This window comes from Panicum hallii, chromosome 9 (assembly GCF_002211085.1).
Source record: "Panicum hallii strain FIL2 chromosome 9, PHallii_v3.1, whole genome shotgun sequence".
Lineage (NCBI taxonomy): Eukaryota > Viridiplantae > Streptophyta > Magnoliopsida > Poales > Poaceae > Panicum > Panicum hallii.
In genome coordinates this window covers 3,814,307-3,832,352 of record NC_038050.1, presented here as the reverse complement: position 1 = coordinate 3,832,352, position 18,046 = coordinate 3,814,307, and the positions used below count along the sequence as shown (strand labels likewise).

The window sequence follows — 18,046 nt, the reverse complement described above, 5'->3', positions numbered from 1 at the left end:
ATTTGGCAAGATGCCTTCCGCAGTTCCGCCCGTATTTTCAAAAATAATATCTTCCACCTCGGGTAGAATTTCACGGGAATTTCAGAAAATGATATCACATGAATTGATAAATTTTAACTGAACGGGCCTAAACCTCAGCCTCATTGTAGCAAGTCAAGCTGGCAGCTTGGCACCAAGGATTTGTGGCTAATGCTTAAGTTCAAAACTACTTTCGATTTCCATGACTGTCTCCTGGGAGTTTTTCTTCCTACTCTGTTTTTACCATGTGAGCATCAGCATTTGAATCCTAGTACAGTCAAGCTTAGCATAACGGTCCGAATCAGATCATGACACACTACTTCCAGTCCTCACGAATGGTAGAGTTTCAAACCACAACTAAACCCATGTAAAAATTGTCCATGGAAATGACGTAAACATGTATACAGAAGAGCTAATGCCATCATGCCTGCATGTATACAACTATCCTGCTAGTAAGATGAAACAACTGCGGACAACTACTTCATTACTACCATCATACAAAGACAATAACTCTTCTTCTTTTCAACATCCAGACAATTTCACCATCCACAAACAGTAACTGTTTCTCTTTAGAACATCTGGGCAATAGCTAATGAAACCTTCATGACATGAATGATTAGTGTCATCCAATGACCATCTTAACACAGGTCTCACAAACAGCAACGGAAATATGGTACAAACTGAATACAAATTTACTATGGACAAGTAAGCCCTTGGCATGAGTCCGCCAACAAGAAACCCATTTTTTACCTCTAGCAACTCAAGCTCTTTGTGGGCTGTATCTGCAACGAGATGCCTGTTGCTACACAAATGTATCCAGAGCCATCCCCCAGTGTATTTGATTTACTACTCTATGTGTGCCTTGTATTATCAGGTTTCCATCCTAGTTCCCGAGCCCTTTGCTCCCACAAAGAAGTCAGTTTCCTTTGTTCAACCAATGCTTCCGCTGATTTCTCCCTAGCTTCTTCACAGGTGTCCATACCTGAGCTGCATTTGTCAGCCTCCTTTTGATACTGTGAAGCTAACTTTTTGGCCTCGAGCAACTTTACATCAGCCTCTTGCTGAGCTTGTGTCGCCTCCTCTTCTCTCTGCCTCAGTTCTTCTATAAGCAGCTCTGTGAAACTCTTTTCTGTTTCCTCACCAGAGGCACGACCCTTAACCCCTTTGAATTGTTTGGCACAATCTGGAAACATGAAAATGAGCCATTATCAGTTAAACCACAGTAACTGGAAAATGGAGGAATACGGTTAAAAATATAAGGCATTCATGTGCTCCAACTTTGTCATGTGTATAAAATCACAGACATAACTAGGCCCCAAAGTTTCTTGACAAGATAGTTCAAATATACCATGGCTCAAGGATAAAAGGATCTACATTGACATATGGGTATATCTTGCTCTCGGCATTACTTGGATATTCTAGTTGAGCGCAAAATTAAAATCCATATAGAATAAAAAGAAACAAAGAAAATTAAAATCCATATAGAACGAACAGAAACAAAGGACCCAGCACTTTCTAGGTGAAACTATTTGGCAACACAGCGACATATAACAGCCCAGATATTGCAGTCCTTTACGGATGAACTGCACCTCTGGCAAGCTGCAGGTGCTAAGGGGGTTAGCGCCCTCGGCTTAGTTCAGGTGGTTTAGGCACCAGTAGGGCGCCAGTTGGTGGTCAGGTCCCTGTTCCCACCCTTTTTGTAAGAGTCCTTCACAGTGTTGTTTTTTCACCATCCCCCATTCTGGTCCACGGTGGAGGATTGGTTTTGTTATTGGATCACATCTTTCTTCTTAATACAAAGATACGCAGCTCTCTTGTGTGTTCGAGAAAAAAAAACAGCCCAGATATTAAACAGAGGAGACAGTAAGCAAGTTTGAGGAAGCTTCTTAAGTTCCACGGTTAGCATCTAGAAATCCTTAATGTAGAGCATCAGAGTTACCGGTTTGGCATGGTTCCCAAGTTCGTGAAAGCCAATATTTCAGTGGACACTTGCGACCTCTTATTCAAGTTCTAGGATAGGTAATAGCCAATTTGACAATTGAGATACTGCACAGTGAAAGCCAGAGAAGGTTGATTCTAATTTTAGTACTGATCAAATCGTAACATTCATAGGTAGGTAATAGAAAGTTAGTAACAATACAACATCTAGTTGGCTGAATCATCTAACTGCCAACAAACTGAGGTCCAACTCCTAGCTCTGTCTTGAATACTAGGTGAAAGAAACATAATCTAATCAGCTAAAATCATTCAATCATCACATGCCCAGCATGTATAGACAATCTCATGCATATGAGTTGGAAATTTGAGCAAGCAAAACAATTTTCTCTGGTGAGACAATAAAAAAAGGATCAAGACTGACAGGTGCCCCCAAGCTAATTGGCAATATACAGAACTCCGGATCTAAACGTGAGTTGCCAACCTATAATCCACTAATCATAAAATGTCTTCGGCCTAGAAAATCTGACAGTAACTCACTACTACCGCAAGCACTGCTCGCCGTGCAGACAACAACAAAACGAAGCACACGGAAGGAAAATCGCATCGCATCGGATCTAAAAGAGCGGCGGGGCCAAGATCTGAGGAAGCAGCGAGGGGCGGCACGGGCACGGACCTTCCGGGAGGTCGAGGAGCGGGCGCGCGTCGCAGTTGCAATCGCAGGCGGGGCACGCCCCGGCCGCCGTGAGCGCCTCCGCGGCGTGCCAGTAGAGCTGCGGCCCCACGATGTAAGCGGCGAGGCCGAGCCCCAGCAGCGCTACCAGCGCGGTCACCAGCGCCGGGCTCGGGCCCCACGCCGACGGCGCCCCGGCTCCCGCCATTGCTTGAGCAGCCGCGCGCGGAGAGCAGTGGATGGGGGGTGGACCGGTGGTGGAGAGGCGAGTCGCCGGCGCGGGGGTTAAAGGAGCAGGAAGGAGTGGGGCGGGCGAGTGAGGTCAGTCAGTGGAGGCGGAACGGACGCGCAAATGGAGACGGGCCCGAACCGGGCAAATGGTGTGCGGCGGTGGGTTTGGCGCGGGGGGGGGGGGGGGGGGGGGTGGGGGTGGGGGTGTGGGGGCTGACCGACACGATTGGTGAAGTAGGATGAACAGCCACCCAAAGTAAAGTGTGCTGGGAAGAGCTGCGGTGTATCTGTATCTACTGCTTGTGAGTTGTGACAAAATGTCTTATATTTGTCATGCACTCATGCTATAAGTTTTAAAAGACTTGCTATGCAATTTTGTGTGGTTGTAATTTTCCTTCGCAGTTAAATTTGTTTTTTACACAATCTAAATGTGGCTCAGTTTATGTTCACCCCAATTTTGAGATTCCGACTTAGAGTGGGTACTCATAATTTTCAAATATTTTTTTCAATAATGAGCATACTCGTGAACAGTGGGGTATGCGTGATCAGTATTTATGGATCAACCCTATTAGACACTTATACATACAGGTGTTCGTGTGCATGCGTCTATAAAATATTTTGTAAGAAAATTTTTTATATAAACAGTTTTATCATCTATAGGCGCGTAGAGCTAAAAAAAATATGACATTTCTTGGAGCTTCTTACAAAATCCACAGCCACGACGTGACCAGTCCCTAGTTTCCGGTTACAATTACAAAATCTATAATAAATTTAAAAAACTTTGATCAAAATTTAGCACGGAAACCATATATGAACGCACTGCTCCCTGCCAAAGTACTATTAGTAGCACTATTTTTATTTATCTATGAACCTTAAGCCAGATGATTTCTTATTTCTGAACTCGGGAGGCCAAATGGATTATTTTTTGTCTCTCCGGTTCCCTTGCCGGGTCAGTACTCGCCAATCCCTATGTCAGGTAGGCCCACCACAGCCGTTCCCCAGAAAAATCCAGAAAAGAAAAGATACGAAAAAGAATGCCGTGCCGGCCGTGCCACGGAGCGGAACGCCCAAAACCCCCAGCATCTCCTCCGCCTAGAAACCCACGTCGACGGGCGACGGCGACGACTTCGATCCATTCCCAGTTCTCACCACCAGTCCACCACCGCCTCCCGTCAACGCCGAATCCGCCACTTACGCATGGACCCAGCACGGGAGCCGCTCGCCGGCGGCCTCCAGCGCCGCCCCGCGGCGGCCGCGAGGGCCGGAGGGGGGCCACAGGAGCCGCCTCCGGGCGGGCAGCGCGCCATCCACGCCGACGTCGACCCGCAGCCGCGGCCGTGGCCCTGGATGCAGAAGGTGGCCATCCTCGCCATCGTGCTGCTCGGGTGCCTCCAGTTCCTGCCGGCCACGCACTTCCGGGACCCCAACGACCCGCACCGCAACTGGATCCCCTTCGACGGCTCGCGCAACCCGACGGTACGGCACCGCGCACCAGGCTTGACTTGCTCTCTGTGCGTGTGGAATTGCGGAAGCTGCTTGCTATGCTGATCAATTTCTCGATTTCCGATCAGCAGACCCTGGTATTGCTAGTAATATGCGAAATACATAACTAATACTATGTAGACTTTCCATTTCTCACGAGATCTACGTGTATTGGTGTAATGTTCCCCCTTCTAAAATGCATTTTTTGATGGTAGCACTGCAGAACTATTACTCACTGTTCTAGAAGAACTAAAACTTCTAGCAAAAGCTGTATCTCTGTGAGAATGTTGTAGTTCTGTGATATATACATGAAAGTTGTAGTTTGTGGTAATTAAGTCAAAACAGTGGTAATTTTTTTTAATCTACTCGTATATTCCAATATTTGGAGTTTTGGACATTGGGAGATTAAATGAGGAAACAAACTAACAACTTCATTAATAGTCATTGGATCATTGAAGCGTTACAACTAAGTGAATTTCTTGAGCTACTGATTTTTATTGCAGGATTTGTCAAATGTGGTTGGAAGTGTAGATGTCTTCTCTTGGACAAGCTGTCTGGATCTTCGTACTCTTGCTGTGCTGACAAATTCCACGCTGTCCAGCTCAAGGTTCTGCATCGTGTATATTTCAGTAATAATGAGAAATTTGGTCTGATTAAAGTTGCCTCTAACTGTATGAAATCTTCTTGGTTGATATAGAGGAAATTTAGATAGCATAACGACTGCTTTTTTCTGCACAGTTATTTTAAATTAAATGCAACACTGGATAATTTTACTTTTATGTTGGTTACACCAGTAATGATATAGAAATAAAATGCTGAGCGAGTTGTTTCGCCAACATAACTTTTTTTTTCCATCTGTTTGGCAGTGATCGACAGAATATATCTTTCCATTTCTTAATACCTGAAGGAGGCAATGATAAATTGCCCTACCACAAGTTAAAAGTAGTGCTACCTGATTCAGATCTCACTGTTACTAGGTGAGCACACAAACCTAGCTTCCTTGTGTCCTGTCATTGTGGCCATTCACACACTTGTGTCCCCCGCAGTCAGAGGCAAATCAAGGACAAGCTAAATGTTGCTACCCCAGAAGGAAACTTCCTTTGGTCATTCCACAAGGAACTGTCACCCCTCCTTATTGCAAAATCTCAGTTGTCCAAAAAGAGATATCTTCATATCTCTGCAGACTCCATTGTGAAGGTATTGGACATCCACTTTATACATTTACTCAAACCTGCCAAGGGACTCGTCGAAAAACTATAGTTGAACTGGTAAAGGAACATTACAGAAATTTCTCACAAAGTGTTAATACTTTGTTGGGTGGGCACAGCATAGTACAATAAGATAGTCCCATTCCATCACTAATCTTTTGGCCTCCATCTTGCTCATTCAGACAAAGCACTCATGGTCCAACAGACTTCTCCTTGATTCTTTTTTCTGTCCTATGCTGCTTTATGTGCTCAGTTGTTATGGTTGTGACCATGACCAATTTCCTAATAATTTAGAGGAAATTCCAGACATGCACAATCAAGAGATTTTGCAAAAAAAATAAAAAATCTCGTTAGCATGAGTGATACTGACAGATGGTCACTCGTTTCCAATTCATAGCTTTAAAACAATGAGCAAAACAAAATGAAAATCTGGATTACAATAGAAATCCTTCAGGTATATCTAAACAGAAGTTTTAGAAAGTATTGATGTATCCGTATTCAATTTCATGCACTTGACAGCATAATTCCGATGTTGCGTTCATGTGTTGGAAGTGTAGCAAAACAAAGCATTTTATCAACACCTTGGGATTAACTTATTTGAAGCGTTGATTTTTGTCCCCATCCACAGGGCAAAATTGAAGATCTTGGTCGCATGGATTTAGGCACTTATGCCATTGCTGCCACTGAAGATTGCAGCAAGCGCTTTGGTGATTTTGTCAGTATGGACGTTCTAAGTGCCATACAAAGAGCAGCTGCAAAAAGTTGGGTTTCTAAAGAGCCTTACGACAAGGATGCGTGCCTAGTTGACTTTGATGTGCTCTTGGTAGAGCCTCGCAAGCTGGAGAAGAACCTGGTTGATTCCATCATGTGGTGGACCGGAGTTGTTAATGTAGCCAATCCAAGGTAAGAGAAGCTCGTGACATTCTATTTTATGTGTGTAATATGTACTAATATCCACTGCCACCATACCTTATGAAACCACTTTTAAGTTTGCCTACTGTGTATTCAGAACTTTCTTGCTTATGTTAAAAATATATTTGCAGGGACCACATTAGGTTGGCAATTGCTCTTGCCCTCTATGACAAGTATCTGAAGCTACCTTCGACTTGGAAGCGAGCAAATGCTAAGGCAGACATTCTCAACTACGATGGACCGAAAAAAGTTTGCTCCGATGATGGTCGTCAGCACGAGCAATCAAGCTATGGTGACAACTGGAAGGAATACCTTCATCAGAAATCTGAAGCCATACTGAACTCCTAAATAAAGATACTTCATCCTACACAGTTTTTACATTGTCGTGAGTGGCAACTGACCATCTTGAGACATATAATGCGGGCATTTTACTAACTTGTAAAGCCCAGAATAGAATGCATTCCATATTGTTCTCCGTCTGCCATTTAGCCACTTGATGTTGTACTGAACTATTTTTTTTCAGCATAGCAGAAGTTAAGAATGCTTCCATTGTGGTGAAAAATTTAGATATCTGGAAGAATCATGTTTTTGCAACAGACCCATAAAATTCTTTCCATCTTTCTGGTGTCAGTTTAAGTTTCGTTTCTCGCCATTGTAGTCTCACTGAAATGTGGGCCCAAACAGTAGCAAATGGCTAAAGGCAGAGAAGACAAATGTCATTGCCTAGATTTTTGATTGGATTCATTTTGTGCTGACTTGCGCCAAACTCAGAACATCCCGTTCAAATTTTTACCATGCCCAACGATTTCATTGACATAAACATGTTGAGCAACCCAGAGCTGTTTCTACATTATTGGCTACTACACAATTTACAAATACACTGCTACGTTGGCATACATCACATATTATACATCACAGGAAATCCCAGACTGGAATGGTGTACTGGCCTTGATCCGTAGTTTGGTGCCCCAGTTGAGGGTTGCTGCTAAGGAACTGGAGTGATTGTATGTCTGGAGGTGGAGCCTGCAGCAAAACAAGATAACCATGTGACTGTTAATTTCGCCTTCTTAAGCAATTTTTACATGATCTACATGACAGAATACATGGTGCATCACCTACTAGTTACAATAGATATTAATAAGTTCATGTCACGCTTTATGAATCTCAGTTATTTGAGCGACATACAAATAAAAATCGCTCCATGGATACAACTGGTTCTGTAGGGGAGAATGTGTGTACATCGGCTCGATGACCACTTATGGTCATATACACTATCAATTGCTGATAAAACCAGCTAAATCTATCAGTAATTACCTGGGGGATTTGAGGAACATTATGATAGGGTGGTGGTTGCAGATGAGAAGGTTGTTGAAGTGGTGTTGGTTCTTGAAGCTAGCAACATGTTAATTTGCAGCACATGAGAACAAAAGTGTATACTTGTATTTTACTTCAAAAAGTCTGGAAATCCAAGTTACCTGCCCAAATGGTGGCATGGCTGGGAATCCCTGGAGAGAACCAAGACCAAACTGCTGGGCAACATACGGTGCCTATACACCAAACGCATCAACATATCAACTCTTCAGTATGTGCTAGTAACAGCAACCGATGTAATCATCTACCTTCCCGTCTGTTCATCAATTCATATTGAAAATGCATAAAGGGTATAAATTTTACCTGCATTATATGGCTTGGTGCAAGAAATTGACTGGTTGGAGTTCTTAAATGATTTGGAATATCATTTGATACTGTGGGAGGAACGACCCTGAGTGGGATATCGATTTCCTCAGGCTCCAATAGACCTGCAACAGATTAATCAGATCACACATTGATCATATAAAATCAAACACTAAAGCAACATAGCAATGAACAAACCTTGTCTAGCCTTTTTCTTCTTATTTGAATCTAGAGGACTTTGTTGCCGGCGACGTGGCTCTACATTTTTATTTTTCTTAGCAGTTACTCTGCGAGGTTCACTGTTGCTGACTTCGCTCTGATGCAAATGTGGCTGATGGCCTTTCAGGATAGCACTTAAGGAAGATTTATCATGCAACTTTGCTTGCAAAAGTACCTCCACTTGTTCCACAAGCTGTTCATATTGGTTCTCCAGGAATGCATAAGCTTCAATGCTTTCAGAAGCTTTTGCTGCAATTTTGTATAGAGTCCGGCACAATGTATTGTACCGCCTTGACAATGAAAACCTGGGATCTTCATCTATGGCTGCATAGCTATAGCTCTCTCCTGGAGCTTCGCTTTGAGCATCTTTTCTCCATCTTTTCAGAATATAGTGTGGTGGAAGTTCTTTGATATTTCTCAGTTCAAGAATTTTCAATACATGACAACATGGAAGACCTGTGAATTCAAACTTCTTACAACTACAAACAGCCATACATTGTGTCGAATCAAACCTAACAAACCGACCCCGAGGCCTGTCTTTGACAGTTACCTGGTACTCAGATATCGGTCCAATCTCACCACAGCCATAGACTATGCAGTTTGAGATCTGTTCAAATTCCATCCTGAACATCTCAAACAGTGTTGGAGTATATGAATTAGCAGCTTGCCAAAGCAACCGCAGTGGTGCTACCCTTTGTGTCATTTGAGCCCCAAGGTAGTCAGCTTGTTGTTCAGCTAGACGTTTTTCCTCCAAAAATTTATCATAACTGTTGAAGAAGGTTCGAAGATCAACTTCTGGTTTAAGGAGATCTTTCAGGATAGTATCTGTGTTATCACTTCTTAGTGTGGCTGCAATATCTGCACAGAACGTATCACGCCCATATGGCAAAGCCCATCTTTCTCTACCATCATACAATTTACTTAACCACTCATTATCTTTTAAATTGTACTTCTCTGAAAGGATTTCCCAGCTTGAAATGAAGTCCTCCTCCTCATAGTCATACAGCCACCTACTAAAATCAAGTGTAAAAGTTTCTGAATCTTGGAAGTTATCCCTTAATACATTGCTAGCAGTCAGATATAGATGCAACAGTGAGAAGCGATGGGTGGTCCCAGGCCAAACAGAAGAAATTGCATCAATAAGTGCTGTAGACTGATCAGTCAAAACTGTTTTTGGCTGTTTTCCACTCATAGCTGATTTGAAGGTCTCAAACAACCATCTAAAGGATTGAACTGAGTCATCATAAATCAATGCTGTACCGAATATTATTGGCTGCTTATGATGGTTAACACCAATAAACAACAGAAGAGGTCTCCCATATTCACTTGTGCAATATCTTGTGTCAATACACACTACATCGCCAAAGTAATTATAATCCATTATTGATTTAATGTCAGCCCAGAATACATTTGTGAATTGGTCATCTTCATCCACTTGAATGGCATAAAAGAAGGAAGGATTCTCGCCTTTCATCCTTCGTAAATATTCACTGATGGCCTGGGCATCACCTAATTGCATATTTTTTATGCGTTTTGTCCTTGTGTAATTTTTATACTCATTTGGAATCAAAACAACTTTTGGTGGATCAGGAGGCTGTTGTACCTTTGATAACAATTTTTGTGACTTCAAAATCTGAATGTCCACCAAAGGAGCTTCACGATCATGATTATGATCAGACACAAACTCAGTCACTACATATTTTCCACTTGATGTAATTTTAATAGTCATGTGTGCCTGGCAACCGGTTCTTGTTTCTGGTCGTGGCTTCTTGGATTCAGAATAAATATTTTTCGGACGAAATCCCTCCTTGGAACAAACATATGCTCGTGATTTTGTAACATTCTTCGCAGTTTTGTCCAAAAAGCCTTTTCGGACACTGAATCCTTCAGCTCCAGCATACTTCACATAGAATTCATAGGCCTTATCCTCATTCAGGAAAACCATACCTATCTTCGGTTCTCCTCCAGGTCCAGCACCTACTTCATCTTCTGGATCTGGTTCTGCTTCAATTATGTCATCTTCCTTGCCCTCTGCCTGGACAGGGGAAAATTATGAGTGGAGACTGGAGAATTGAATATAAATATGCAATTGCAGCTGTTCATATGTTGTAAAACTCAACAATTACTATTCACCTTTTTTTGTTACTAAACAAAAACTAGACACAGAAAACTTAAGTGATGTGCTATGCAACACTTGCAGAGTTTGTTTTTTCCTTTTTGTTATTTAGGTATGGAATTCAAGGGATCAACCCATCCTAGATGGGATAGTCCATCCTTTTTTTTTATCAAGTATACAGGAGAGTGGCATCATTGCATTAAGAAGAAGAATGTACATAGAGTACAAATAAAACACATCCCACGAGATCAGCGCTTAAAACATTTGTGCCACAAAGAAAAAACTGACCCACAACCAAACCAAGACCAACTAGGTCTCAAACATGAATTTGGTAGAATTACTCAATACGTATAAGTAGTAAATTACACAAACCATGTGCTTGTGAGGAATGAGGTGGTGATAGATCAACCCATTGATTCCTCAAACCAAATAAGTGGGTAGGTCTGGAGTTAGGATTGGATGATCCATCACCATTCCATTACTCAAGCCAAAAGGTCTATACATTTCTGGTGGATCTTACCTTCTCTTCCATTTTGAGATTTTGCTTCTCAAGACGTTTGGAGCGTCTTTCTGAAGGCTGCAGAGCACAAGATTAAGTAAACATAAGAATGAAAAATAAATTAGTAAATTTCTTCATTTGTAGTGGAAATCTAATAAGTAAACGGAAGCACGTTAGTGGCAATTGAATAAGATAATATCATCCAGTTCACCAGAGATCAGATAATAAATACTTGTCAGGTTAGAAAGTTACAGATATGTGAGTTGCCATAGTGCAGTAACTGGTAAGATTAACTATCCAGATTCCAAAATTCACATTTAGTAAGTTAAGCAAATATCAAATGAAGAAGAGTGACCAAATACATTTTTCTAGAAAAAAAAACAGAGTTAAAAGCATGCAAAGGGCCAGGAAAACAACTCCATGTTCCGTTAAAAAAATGGATATGCAAACGAGGTAAAAAAACATATTTTCCAGTAAAAAAACATACCATGAGTTAGTTCATCATTTTTTCCCTTGTGTGAGTATCATTAGACATAAACTTTGTGCTATTTAATCTGTTTAATGGATCAGTAAACCATGTATTAATGTTATGCTAACAATGCAAACCATTCAAAAGTACTAGTTATAGGCAATATGGCCAGAAATTTACCAACTGTCCTTCACTTGACAGGAATCTACCTCCATTGCCGCGCTTGCGCCTTTCAGCCAAAGCTTGTCGTGAGGCAATCTAAAAGGACAAGAGCATATTGCAGCACGTGGGAGTAAGTACTTGTGGGAAAAAAAGTGTACCAACTATCTTAGTATGTGCCTCAACACTTTGAAGCTTCTAATACATCTTTGTGTGTTAATGCTGGTTATTGCTTAAAAAATATTTAGAAGCTCCACAACCTTTCAAAAAGAAATTTGCCATTTTGTCCTTCAATCAGCTGCATTGCAATATTTTGTATGATCTCTTTGTATTTAAATGAGCTCAGATCATTCTTCTACTTTCTAACATCCTGTTTGGCAGGGCTCCATCTTGCAACTCCACCAAGGATCTCACTGATCCGCTGCCAAATACCCCTACCCCATCTCAAAATTTTGTAGAGCAGCCAACTCCTTGGAGTTTAGGCCCTTGCAGTGCAGGATTTTGGAGCTGTTGCAAGGATGTTCCACTGGGGATCCGTGAAACAGGCTTAAGCAGTCTGCCGGTCTCTTTTATTGTTCCGCTAACCAGATCCAGCGATCTATCCCCCTAATCTCTTATCTCTCAGAACTAACATTCATACATACTATGGACAAATTTACCATGCCCTAGGCACAGCCACCATAGCACACATTGGAAAAAATTGTGGAGTGGATTCACTTCCAAACATGATGACTTTCATCAGCAACCAATGACGAGTTAATGACAATTTTCGAGAGGTACTAGAAAAAAGTAAGAATCGCTCCATTCTAATCCAATATCACATAGAGAAAACATACTAACCTTGAGAAAATAAGAGGAACCAAACAAACACATTTCCATACTGTTACTAAGCTTAGAAATAGCTAATTGTGACCTTAATCCCCAGCCCAAATGAGAAGAAAAGTCTACACATGAGATCATCTTGGTGACTCACATATCTATACAATGATCTCTGTCCTCTCATGTCATCAAAATGATTTGTTCGAACAATTGTTGCAGCTAACAGTGATCAGACAGTTATATATGGTGAAAAAAAATTGTATGTTGCATATTGCTTTGCATATGAGAAAGAACAGATAGTTCTGCTCCCAACACTAGAATAGGATAACTTGTTTAAGTTATTTCGCTTCTAGTAAAAAGATGGAAGATGGGCATTACAAATGTCAATGTACCAAGTATCACAATTTCATCATGTTCACAATGCCTACATTCGTTCTACTCTACAGTAGACAGTATCAGTATCATAATTTATAGTATGTCATTCATCACAACTAGTAGCAAAATCTGAGGTGTTTACCTTGGTAGGCCTGCTTGAGGCAGGTCTGCTCTGTCGCTTCGAGAGGTACTTACTGAGTATCTTCTTCCTCTCCTCGAGATTGTACTGCGATGCCCTCACACCGAGCTCCCTCAACACATGTGCCTGCAGGGTGTCATCCTCCGTAACAGCCTTCCTGGGCCTCCCCCTCCCTCTCTTCACTTCCACCTGGACCTCCTCTTCCACTCCCTCCTGATCCTTCCCTTCATCCTCCTCTTCCTCCTTATCGTTAGAAGCAGCAGCAGCAACTTGTACCCCATCCTTCTCCGCCTCCAACCCAGCAACAGACTTCCCATCCTGCTCCACCATACCCTTCTTACTCCTACCCCTCCTGGAACCTCTCCCATTCTGCACCTCAAGCCCATTCTCAGCACCTCCCACCCCAACACCCTTCTCCACCTCAACGACTTCAGCATCCTTCTTCGCAGCATTGCGGCTCCTCGTCTTATAAGGCTCCCTCTTCCTCTTCCCAGCGGCTGCGGCAGCAGCAGCATCCTCCACCATCTCCTCTGCTTCCTTCCCCTCATCCGAATCCTTCCCTTTACCCCTCCTGCTAGAGTAAATGCCCCTCCAGCACTGGAACCGCTGCATGATCTTCTCGCCGTCGCCCACCGAGCGGCGGTTAGAGCCCGTACGCGCCTTGAACCCCACCCGCTCGCCGTATCCGTAGTAGAACTCCTTGGCGGCGTCGGCGGATTCGAACTCCATCCCGAGCGCCGGCACGGTCGCCGCGACCTCGCCGGGGGCGACCTGCAGCTCGTGGTTGTGCTCCACCACCAGCTTGGACACCTTCCACTTGCCCCCGCCGCCGTCCTTTCCCACCACCTCCATCATCGCCCCGCACCGCTCGCCCGGGGGGCCCGCCGGCGAACCCGAAATGTCCTCCCCCTCATCAGCGTCGCCGGCCTGCTGCGGGGGAGGCGGGGGGCCCGCGGCCGCCCCCGCCGGAGCGTCCTCCTGCTCATCGGCGGCACCGGCCTGGCGGGGAGGCGCGTCGGTCTCCGGCGGCGGGTCGCAGCTCGCCGCCTCCGCCGGCGCGGCGGCCCGATCGACCATGCGGGGCGGGGGGCCTAGGGTTTGGGCGGGATTTGAAATGGCGCGGGTTTGCGCGGCAAGCGAGGCGTGGGGAGGGGCGGGAGGAGGTGGGGTTTACGTAGCGATCGGAGGTGGGAGGGGAGATCGGGTGTGGGGAGGAGGCGTCTTGCCTTGGCTGCGGCGGCCGGCGAGCGAGACAGAGTGGGATGCGGGGGAGGGCCGGAAGCGGCGTGGCCTGTGCCCTGTGGGGATCCGGTGGGAGCCCAGGAAGGAGCAGCTCCAGGGCTGCGCGCACCGGAGGTCTTTCACTGGGAGGTGGGCCGAGGAGAGGTATGGCCCACATGTCATCGTCAATGTTCTCGCAAGTGATTGTGACGTTTCGACGGGCTCTCATGGGGGTCGTGGCGGGCACCGGATGAGGGCGACAGTGCGGCGCCAGTGAGCGTGCGGCGCGTGTGCCATGCTGCCATAACGCGCGGGTCGGGGGAGCGCAAGCGGGGCCGGTGTGTCAGTGACACGGTTCGCGCGGTTGGTGACATGTCAAGCCGGCGATGGATGCGATTGTACAGCGTGGCAGTCAGCGGTGTCAACATGCTGTTCGCTCGGTCCACGTAGGAGCCAGCCGATCAGTGATGAACTGATAATTCGCATGCGATCTAGGGAAGTCGGATTGCTGGCAAAAGGCTTTGCGTTTTTAGGCCCTCCACAACGTGTGTCTTGAGTGGTCTTGAGTGGTGCCTAAAGAGGTGAGAGAAGGTTTAAGCATCACTCTTCGCACTGTGAAAGGAGATGCTAATTCCAAGTGACGCTCGAAAAACATGGAGCGATGCTGTTCTTTGCATCGGTGCTTGATCAGTAAACAATGATTCTTCTACTGTTTTGCTCATGAGGACTGACAAGGGGAGGGCAGAGAGAATCTGTTCTCGCACAAGGAATAGAGGAAGAGGATGGTAATGTGGGGCCATGTTCATAGATAGCACTAGTGCTGGTTTTTTCACACGCTGCAGCAATTCTAGCTTCGATGCTTTTTTTTTGTCTCTCTATGGGATCCAATTTTTTTAAGCATCACTGGCACATTGTGGAGGGCTTTATGGTTCCTGTTATGACACTGGGCGACAATTAGCTGGACAAACACTCAGACAGGGTGAAGAACTGAAGCCAGATGCAGGTGGAATAAAATTGCATACTGGCCATTTATGAACTTTGAAGTTGCATATTGAGATCCTTAAATTTGTTAGTTGTGTTACCTGGGTTCATACTGTCTACAATTTTCTTATAATTGCTGATGTAGCGTAGTAGCGTACCACCGTGAAGATTTATATTGTTTAATTGTTTGAGGCGTATTTTATCTTCATAAAGTAAATAAAATTTATGTTTTGAGTTTTTGATTGATAAAACGTATATTTATATTTACCCGCGAAAAATACATTGAGTTTAGACCTATCAAGTTTCGTCTGCGAAATCATTGTTAATTTCTTTATGAATATGTTCTGATTTTATTCATCACCAAAGGCAAAACTTATCCGACATCTCGATGTTTCCCTCTAGTTGAGCACTCAAGCTTCTCTGCTTTTATATGCTCTAGTCACGGAGGACTTGTACCTCGCTCTGCAATGGCGGCTATAACATGCAAATTAAAGTGGAACGCAATGCAAAATGAAATCGTTCTCAAGAATTTTCAAGAAGGTGAATACACACAAGAGAGAGGTACAGTTATACAAGGCTTCATCCAGTTTTTTAAGTACAGCAGAGCTTCCATTCCTCCATCATCCTATCAGCTCCTACACCACAAAGCCATCTTCCCCCGACACAGTCGCTGCGCAACTGCAAAAAAGCAAAGAAGAACACAATATGGCACGTTAGTTAATCTTCCATAAGTTATCATCAACTAAACAAACAAAAGAAGCAACCTGTTCAAGAGCCATATGGATGGGATGCTTACCAGCCATGCAAGTGCGCTTAGTAGTAGCCGATGTCCTTGTCGTCGACGACGAGTTCTCCGTTGATGAGCTCGCGGTAGGCTGCGACGGGCCAGATGAACCCCCTGGGGAGGAGCCTCGTGGCGAGCTCGACGTCGATGATGATCTCCCTCATGGCGGGCTTCTTCTCGCCGCTGATGGCGATGAGGTAGCTCCTGCCGACCCACCCGATCCATCCGGCGATGTAGAGGAAGAGCAGGCCCGGGGTGATGAACTCGCCCCAGTGCCGCTGGTCGCCGCTGACGATGAGGTGCGGCAGGCCGTCGGCGCCGCAGAGCAGGCCGAACTTGCCGTAGTTCTCGAAGCGGCGCTTGGTCTTCTCGATGGTGGCGTTGATGGCGAGCGCGGGGGCGCTGTCGGGGGCGTACTTCTTGAGCGAGGCGGTGAGCTTCTTGATCGAGTTCTTCTCGCGCTTGGCGAACGCCTTGGACTCCTTGCACGGGGTGAGGCCGGCGATGTCGGCGGCCGCGGGCGGAGGGGAGGTGGCCGCCGAGGAGAGGAGCACCGACGACAGCGCCAGCGCGGCCGAGAAGGTCTTGACGGAGGAGGCAAGCGAGACGCTGCTGCTGCTGCTGTCGCCGCCGCCGGTGGCGGAGCAGGCCACGGAGAGGCGCGCGCGCGGGAGGCGCGGCTTGGCGGCGAAGGCGGCCGTGGAGGAGGCGGCGAGGGCGGCCATCACTGCTGGTGGTGGTGCGTCCGGCGCGCGCACGAGCGAGCGAGGCGTGGAGCTGAGGAGAAAGAGGCGACGAGCTCTGGGATCAGGCGGCGCGGGCTGGAGATTTGGGATCAGGAAGAAACGCGCTTGGGATAAGGGGCGCGGCGCGAGTGGGTGAGGCGGGGATAAGAGGGAGTGAGGTGGGCGCCGCGGATTGGCGCGGGAAAATCCGGCGTGGCGCGTGGGCGCGGCCCGGCAGATTTTGTGGGGGCTACGGGGGGTAGGGTGGGGGGCTTGTGCGGTCAGGCTTGCTGCTGCTTGCGCTCGGGAAGGATTGATTTGATCTCGGGGTTGGGCCGTGTGCTTGCCACAGGCAGTTTGGGCCGCACTGCACACGACAAGTGTGGATGAAAAGGAAGGCATGGCTCGAGCTTTTCTTACAGTTCAATTGGGGATGTCTGTTTTGACGACTCCTCTTCTTTTCAGATCTTCTTTGAAAAGAGACTAATACTAGCTATGTTAATCATCGTTTTAGATCCTGAGCTAATTTTTAGTCCTCAAATTTGACTACTAAATAGGAGGATTAAGTACGGGCTAATTTGCACGAATAGTGGCTGACTAATGTTTAGATCCTATTAATCTTAATTAATCCATAATTAGCTAATGTTTAGCCTATTATTATACATAGGGCTAATTTTTAGTCACTTATTTTTAGCCCATCCAAATGAGACTTTAAGCGTCTTGCTCAAAAGCGGCAGCGAGGCTGAACTGCGACCGTTCTTGCAGAAAGGGCTGGTCACAATTGACGAGTAACATTGAACGTCCAGAAGCTCTCTATGGTGTTGGTACCGACCAGCTTGTCCTGCGCTCTTCTAGAGTTGTCATGTCTGGCTTCCATATGTCTCGCATTCCGAATAGCAAGCTGCATCTCATATGTTCATCACGAGTGCCAAAGAGGCTTCTTCACGTGGAGCCACAGGTAGAAATATCCAAGACCGCGGTGGCAAAGAAGAAGAAGCCGGCTGGGATGAATGATCTCAGAGGGAAAAAAGAATATATAGCGGCATGAGATTGCAAGTTGTTAAGACAGATTGGAGGAGCTCGCACGAGGCGGGTGATGCGCATAATAGGGGACAAGTGTAGTGATGCACAGAGGACTACTCTCTCAGGTTTATGCATCATGGAGCTAGTCACGGTGCATGACAGAAGCTGAAGCTCATTCATCAGCAGGCCGGTCTGCTGGCCAAACAGCTTAAATTGGCCAACGCCGTCTGCCGATTTTGGTTTGAGTACGAAACACGTTGTCGTATTCCTAACGCTGAACCGGAGAATTTAATTAACAGTACGGCACTACTAGCGTCAGGACGTCCGATCTGATTTTTTTCATCGAACGGTGTGCTGTAACATTGATAAATAACAGTTGCAACA

General features: G+C 45.5%; 4 protein-coding genes across 5 annotated transcripts; 1 reads left to right on the top strand and 3 right to left on the bottom strand.

The window, feature by feature from the left end:
- Positions 1-514: 514 nt before the first annotated feature.
- LOC112873556 lies at positions 515-3,016 on the bottom strand. The gene is made up of 2 exons (XM_025936552.1): positions 2,630-3,016; positions 515-1,201 (listed from the first exon to the last, which is right to left on the bottom strand). Exons 1-2 carry the CDS (start codon positions 2,832-2,834, stop codon positions 870-872), a joined length of 537 nt encoding a protein of 178 aa, XP_025792337.1. The 5' UTR covers positions 2,835-3,016; the 3' UTR covers positions 515-869.
- An 873-nt stretch (positions 3,017-3,889) lies between these two features.
- LOC112876058 lies at positions 3,890-7,025 on the top strand. The gene is made up of 6 exons (XM_025940094.1): positions 3,890-4,333; positions 4,843-4,946; positions 5,206-5,316; positions 5,386-5,536; positions 6,176-6,450; positions 6,591-7,025. The coding sequence occupies exons 1-6, from the start codon at positions 4,055-4,057 to the stop codon at positions 6,805-6,807; spliced, it is 1,137 nt and encodes a 378-aa protein (XP_025795879.1). The 5' UTR covers positions 3,890-4,054; the 3' UTR covers positions 6,808-7,025.
- A 148-nt stretch (positions 7,026-7,173) lies between these two features.
- On the bottom strand, positions 7,174-14,256 carry LOC112876057 (protein FAR1-RELATED SEQUENCE 5-like). Of its 2 annotated transcripts, XM_025940092.1 has the most exons (8): positions 12,932-14,253; positions 11,617-11,694; positions 10,989-11,045; positions 8,332-10,387; positions 8,134-8,258; positions 7,935-8,006; positions 7,774-7,851; positions 7,174-7,482 (listed from the first exon to the last, which is right to left on the bottom strand). In XM_025940092.1, the coding sequence occupies exons 1-8, from the start codon at positions 14,003-14,005 to the stop codon at positions 7,372-7,374; spliced, it is 3,651 nt and encodes a 1,216-aa protein (XP_025795877.1). In that variant the 5' UTR covers positions 14,006-14,253; the 3' UTR covers positions 7,174-7,371. The 2 variants fall into 2 exon arrangements, with proteins under 2 accessions (XP_025795877.1, XP_025795878.1); XM_025940093.1 differs by lacking the exon at positions 7,774-7,851 and having other exon boundaries at positions 7,179-7,482; positions 12,932-14,256.
- Positions 14,257-15,630: 1,374 nt separating this feature from the next.
- Positions 15,631-16,766, bottom strand: LOC112876059 (photosystem I reaction center subunit III, chloroplastic). The gene is made up of 2 exons (XM_025940095.1): positions 15,927-16,766; positions 15,631-15,808 (listed from the first exon to the last, which is right to left on the bottom strand). The coding sequence occupies exon 1, from the start codon at positions 16,637-16,639 to the stop codon at positions 15,944-15,946; it is 696 nt and encodes a 231-aa protein (XP_025795880.1). The 5' UTR covers positions 16,640-16,766; the 3' UTR covers positions 15,631-15,808; positions 15,927-15,943.
- Between the last annotated feature and the right edge of the window lie 1,280 nt (positions 16,767-18,046).